Here is a 5,941-nt window from a genome sequence, read left to right on the forward strand (position 1 = left end):
GTGAGCACGCGTGCTCACTCGATAGGTCTTGGTCGCGAAGATGAGCAAGCAAGGTGGAGCCAAGAAAACGAACGGGCAGAACGACCAGAATCTCGTCAACATCATCCTCTCTTGGTCCCTCCGGGATGTCGTCAACCAGGACCTCTTCAGGGACAAGGTAATTCGATCGACTTGCTCGCCCCAAAAAGCAGAAAAATCCATCGGCTTGCATTGCATATATGTTGACCATTTTTTCGTGACAAATCCTCCCAGAATGCAGAATTGCGGAGTGCTTACCGTGGTGCGTGTTTTCACTGTTTCGCAGGTGAACCCGATACCTGACAGGTTCTTCGGTCTGAAGAGCTACCTGGATTCGTTCAGGGCCCCGCTGCTGGAAGAAATCCGAGCAGAGATGAGCTCTAACCTGGACGCGCAGGCCAATTGCTCCAAGCCCGTGCAAATACGGAAAATGGTTCCCATGCCCCAGGACGCGAGAAGGCCCCCAATGTACTTTGTGACCATCGACGCACGCCGTGGAGCTTGTCCTCCATGCAACGGTGACATCGTCGTGCTCTCGGTGGCGATGCCGCTCCGGCCATCCGACCTTGCCAGCAACGGCACCTCGTACTGCCTTGCTCACGTCCTTCAAGTCTACGGCAGCTGCACCTTTCTGATCCGATCTTCCAAGAGAATAGATGATTATGTGAACAGCTACGCGTTCGTTGTTAGCTCGCTCACTCTCATACCCTACGAACGCGTCTGGCGGTCCCTCCGCTACGAAGCTGCCGTCAAGAGAGAATCGGCCCTTTTGAAGGTTATCGCGGGGGAAGACTGCATCTGCATGCAGGTAAACTTGCTTCACAGATCGCTGCATGCATGCACAAGCCGTTCGATCGTTTCTACGATTTTCTCAGCTTACTGATCCTCGTGTGCAGAGCACTTCCTTGACGGGTGCCCCGCCTCGCCCGGAGATGGCCGGCGGCACCGACGTGCTGCTAGCGGGCAGGCTGTCCGCGTTTGGGCTCAACGACTCCCAGACTGGCGCCATACTGAGCTGTGTATCTGCGGTGCAGTGTGGCGGCGGGAGCAGCAAGGTTAGCCTCATCTGGGGGCCGCCTGGCACGGGCAAAACCAAGACCATCACCGTGCTGCTGCTGGCGGCGATGAAGTTGAAATACCGGGTCCTGACGTGCGCGCCGACGAACACGGCCGTCTGCCAGGTTGCGTCCCGCCTCTTGGCGCTGAGGAAGCAGCACCCCGACGCCTGTGCTGGAAGGCGCCGCTGCCTCGGCGATCTGTCGCTGTTCGGCAACAGTGACCGCATGCCCATCGACAACGATCTTGACGAGATATTCCTGGACACACGTCTAAGTCGGCTAAGAAAGTGCTTCTCGCCGGGGACGGGTTGGAAGCAGTGTCTTCGTTCACTGGAAATGTTTCTGTCACGGAAGCAGAAAGATGGCACACAACTACTCAGGTACAACTTCCCGACGCATACGTTCCACCCGATCTCGAAGGAGCTCAGCGGGTGCTTCGAAACAATCATGTCCCAAGTCCCTATGCATTGTATCCTGGAGAGCAATTACAGTAACATTGCTTTGCTCATCAAGATGCTCGACGACTTCAGCAAGCTGCTGGGGCAAAAGAGCGTTCAGGAAGAAGTGCCTACGTGGTGGAGGCAGAAACAGAAACGCGGTGGTCTAATGGGTTACTCGGAAGAAGTAATCCGCAGCATGAGGGAGAAAATGTCGGCAATTCTAGACGTTACGAGAACGTTGATGCGAGACCTGAAACTTCCTCTGACAAGAAAGTTCTATAAGATCAAGGAGTTCTGCATGGAAAGTGCCTCCCTCATTTTCTGCACCGTGTCTGGCTCGGCTAAGCTGGAAGGGGAGGCGATGGATATGCTTCTCATCGATGAGGCTGCACAGCTGAAGGAATGCGAATCCCTCATTCCGCTGCAACTCTCCGGACTGAAGCATGCAGTTCTTATCGGTGACGAGTGTCAATTGTCAGCTATGGTCAAAAGCAAGGTCCACGTCACTCTACCTTTCATATGCTTATCAGTAGTTAAGAAATTTCAGAAGTCCCTGGCAAAAGAATAATAATTCCGAAGTAGGAGTACTTCCTTTTGGGTTGAATCAATCTTATGTCATGCAGGTTTCAGATAATGCGTTGCTGGGGAGAAGCCTATTCGAAAGACTAGGTTTACTCGGACACAAGAAGCACCTTCTGAACATGCAGTACAGGATGCACCCTTCCATCAGCATCTTCCCGAACCCCAGTTTCTACGACGGGCAGATCTTGGACGGCCCCAACGTCACCCACACGAAGCACGAGCGTAGCTACCTCCCGGGCGCAATGTACGGGCCGTACTCGTTCATCAACATCGACGGAAGGGAAGATCGCGGCCGCAGCAAGAGAAACATGGCCGAGGTGGCCGCCATCCTGGAAATACTGCGCAGTCTCAAGCAAGGTGCGTGTGGCCTGAAGCCCTGGAGGACATTTCACTGAATTTGCCTTTCTGATGCTGTTGATCTTTGCGCCTGCTATAACAACTCGGGTCGTGTGGTTTTGCCTTGCAGCTTGTATCAGCGCTGGGCAGGTGGTCAGCGTGGGCGTCATATGCCCGTACGCTGCGCAGGTGGAGGCGATTCAGGGGAGGATAGGCGACGTGAGAGTGATGCGGCCCCTGGTTCTTCGCGTCAACTCTGTGGATGGGTTCCAAGGCAGCGAGGAGGGCGTCATCATCCTCTCTACAGTCAGTTCCAACGCCACGGGTTCCATCGGCTTCCTCTCCAACCGGCGCCGCGCCAACGTCGCCCTGACGAGGGCAAGGTACGTACATACGCCTAGACCTGGATGAAATGTAAAACTGCCTGAACTTGGGAAACGACCTGATATCTCTCGGTTTGCTTATTTTTGGCTGCAGGCACTGCCTCTGGATCCTGGGCAACGCGACGACGCTGAGCGGCAGCGGCTCCATCTGGGGAGAGCTGGTCCAGGATGCCGTGGAGCGTCGGTGCTTCTTCGACTGGGACGATGGTGGCGCAAGCGCCTCTCGGGACATTTCTCACCGCGCTCGCCTGATCGGGCCTGAACGCGGTGGAGCAGCTTCAGCTTTTGACACGCAGCCGGTGGGGTGTGAAGCAGACACTATCTGTGGCGCGCTAGGTTCCCTGCGACTCACTTAGCAAATGCACCACTAGTGCAGGCGTGGAGCAGTGGCGATTTGTTCTGTTTTGGTCATTTGGGCGTGCCTCGGCGTAGTGGTCAATCGATCATGTATGGACGGCAACCTTTTTCTCCGGCTCACTTGACGAATCTGTACCAGCTAGGTAATTGCCGTCGAAAATCACTGTTTTGACCTTGCCAGAAAATTTTAGCATAAAATAAACTCCTTCAAATTCTATTTCCTGATATGATCCTTTTCAGAAACGCCACGTTTCAGACTTAAGTAAAAAACCCTCCCCGCTGCTGGCCTGCCGACGTGGCAGTCCGAAACGCCAAAATCTGCTGCGTTTCCACAAACGCCATAGCTGATGGCGTTACGGGCCGACGTATAAACGCTGAACTTGGCGACTTATGAAACAGTAGCAGCTGCGGCCGGTTGACACTCGACACATGCTTGCTGCTTAATCGCATGCATGCACGTCCATGACAAGAGAACTGGAGAAGCCACGGCTGGCTCGGGCGCCGTCTTGAGGAGGTTGGCCCAACGGCGTACCAGCACCCAGAGCGGCAGAGCCGCTGCCGAGCCCGTGGGCGGCGGCGACGGCGGCGGAGGCGGCGAGACATGGGTTTTGTTTGAATATACCTAGAAGGCCGGCTGCTCGGATGATCTCACACTCGATATCTCTATGTAACAACTAGCCCGAGTCCCACGTTGCATGGCTGCATGTGCTTAGCTAGAGGAGTCACGTTCGGAGGAACTAGTTGAGTAGTGGCTACTACTGCTGTACACACACTCTGTATATTTGTACAGCTACAGAGTACTCCCTCCGTCCGGAAATACTTGTCATTGAAATGAATGTATCTAGATATATTTTAGTTTCTGATACATCCATTTTGATGACAAGTAATTTCGGACGGAGGGAGTAGTCAACATAGTAGTAGCAGTTCGGTTTGACATGGCGTTTCTATGTTAGCCAGTAACGGCCAAGGGCCATGGCGGTTGTGAAAACGCAGCACAGTTTGGCATTTCGGACTGCCGCCAGTAGCGCGAGATGGTTCGGCGTTTCTATGAAGAGCAGAAACACCACGGTTTGTGGCGTTTTTGAAAAGGTCAGATCCTGAAATAATATTTGGATGAGTTTATTTTGTGCTTAAGTTTTCTGACAAGGTCAAAACAGTGATTTCGTCTGTAATTGCCCACGCTTTTCAACGGGATACATTATTAAAACGTTGCCATGTCAGTGAAGACAAGTCATTAGCTCTAGGTCATGTTCCGTTAGTTCAGATCCGTTGCTCGGGCGCTTTAGTATAGCCCCTATAGTCGTGGTTTTGCTAACTCACCACGACCTTGGCTAGTTGGCCGCTTAGGCCACCTCATCCTCGCCCTAGACTGAGATCACCATCTTTATCAATGACCTCTGTTGCTGCTTTGCACCATCACTCATTGCCACCTCTTTCGGCCAGTGTGAGTAAAACTTGTTAATCACACACGTATTTCCACTCATAGACATTATAAAAAGTGTATCCAATTCTAAGATGAAACCATCTTCTACTGCAACCAAGGCAAGCATCTTTCATACGATCATAAAACAATGGTTCCTATTAACAATGTTCACATGCCTTCATCTTTTGAAGAAAACGTCTCTCTCAATGTTGGGACCGATGTCATCCCTCCATCTCAAAAAGAGCCAGATAGATGTGTATACATTCCTCATCCCAAAGCCAACCTCAAGTTCTTGAGTTGAATCATCAGCTTGTCCACCTATAGTCCCTTGTTATGCACTCTAGATAAGTTCATCTTAAATGCATCGGGTTCTTCAAACTCCAATGTATACCACGGTTCAACGAGTTGTAACACCTCATTCAACATGTGTAGCATCGGAGAGAACACATGCAATTTATTTATACTAAATATATTATATGTGAAAGCACATTTGCTTCCTTGGTGGTTTTGATAATTCATGTCAACATACATGTTGTCGGACTAACGTTTCCCTTAAGTATATTCAAGAAAAGTTCAACCTAGGAAAGTAGATGGATGGAGATGTGGAAACCTCAAGCTACAAAGGACATGGATTGGCAAAGCTTCAAGACTCTACATTTTTGGTTAAGTGATCAAAGATCCCATTGTGTCCATAGGAAAGCCAATATTGTTAACATCGGATGGGGTTTTGACCATGAGTCATTTGCTCAAGTGCTTAGAGATATTACTCAAAAACCCTCAACCACACCCCCAAAATCCTATCTGTCAAAAATCCAAAAGTTATTCTTGGTCCCACATATTCATACTTACCCGGACCCACCGAGATACACTTGACAGAGCCACTGCCTAAACCTTAGAAACTCGGTCTCATCGAGATGACATTGGGTCCCACCGAAGTGCGTGTGCCAACTGTCGGTGTCAAAACCGGCGGATCTCGGGTAGGGGGTCCCGAACTGTGCGTCTAAGGCTAATGGTAACATGACGCAGGGGACACGATGATTTACCCAGGTTCGGGCCCTCTCGATGGAGGTAGTACCCTACTTCCTGCTTGATTGATCTTGATGATATGAGTATTACAAGAGTCGATCTACCACGAGATCGTAGAGGCTAAACCCTAGAAGCTAGCCTATGATTATGATTGTTGTTGTCCTACAGACTAAACCCTCTGGTTTATATAGACACCGGAGGAGGCTAGGTTTACACAGAGTCGGTTACAGAGAAGGAAATCTACATATCCAAATATCCAAGCTTGCCTTCCACGCAAAGGAGAGTCCCATCCGGACACGGGACGAAGTCTTCAATCTT

The 5,941-nt window shown here is 51.0% G+C and overlaps 1 protein-coding gene across 1 annotated transcript; it reads left to right on the forward strand.

The window, feature by feature from the left end:
- The first annotated feature begins 562 nt into the window (after positions 1–562).
- Positions 563–3,173, forward strand: LOC123039321 (helicase sen1-like). The gene is made up of 5 exons (XM_044462531.1): positions 563–826; positions 915–2,012; positions 2,140–2,455; positions 2,565–2,742; positions 2,909–3,173. Exons 1-5 carry the CDS (start codon positions 563–565, stop codon positions 3,171–3,173), a joined length of 2,121 nt encoding a protein of 706 aa, XP_044318466.1.
- The last annotated feature ends 2,768 nt before the right edge of the window (positions 3,174–5,941 follow it).

The sequence above is a fragment of the Triticum aestivum genome, chromosome 2B, assembly GCF_018294505.1.
Source record: "Triticum aestivum cultivar Chinese Spring chromosome 2B, IWGSC CS RefSeq v2.1, whole genome shotgun sequence".
NCBI classification, from domain to species: Eukaryota; Viridiplantae; Streptophyta; class Magnoliopsida; order Poales; family Poaceae; genus Triticum; species Triticum aestivum.

Coding starts and splice junctions, on each gene's coding strand:
- LOC123039321 (XM_044462531.1), top strand. CDS start 563: ATGCCGCTCCGGCCATCCGACCTTGCCAGCAACGGCACCTCGTACTGC. Junction 2,013..2,139: donor CAGCTATGGTCAAAAGCAAG/GTCCACGTCACT, acceptor TATGTCATGCAG/GTTTCAGATAATGCGTTGCT. Junction 2,743..2,908: donor GTCATCATCCTCTCTACAGT/CAGTTCCAACGC, acceptor TATTTTTGGCTG/CAGGCACTGCCTCTGGATCC.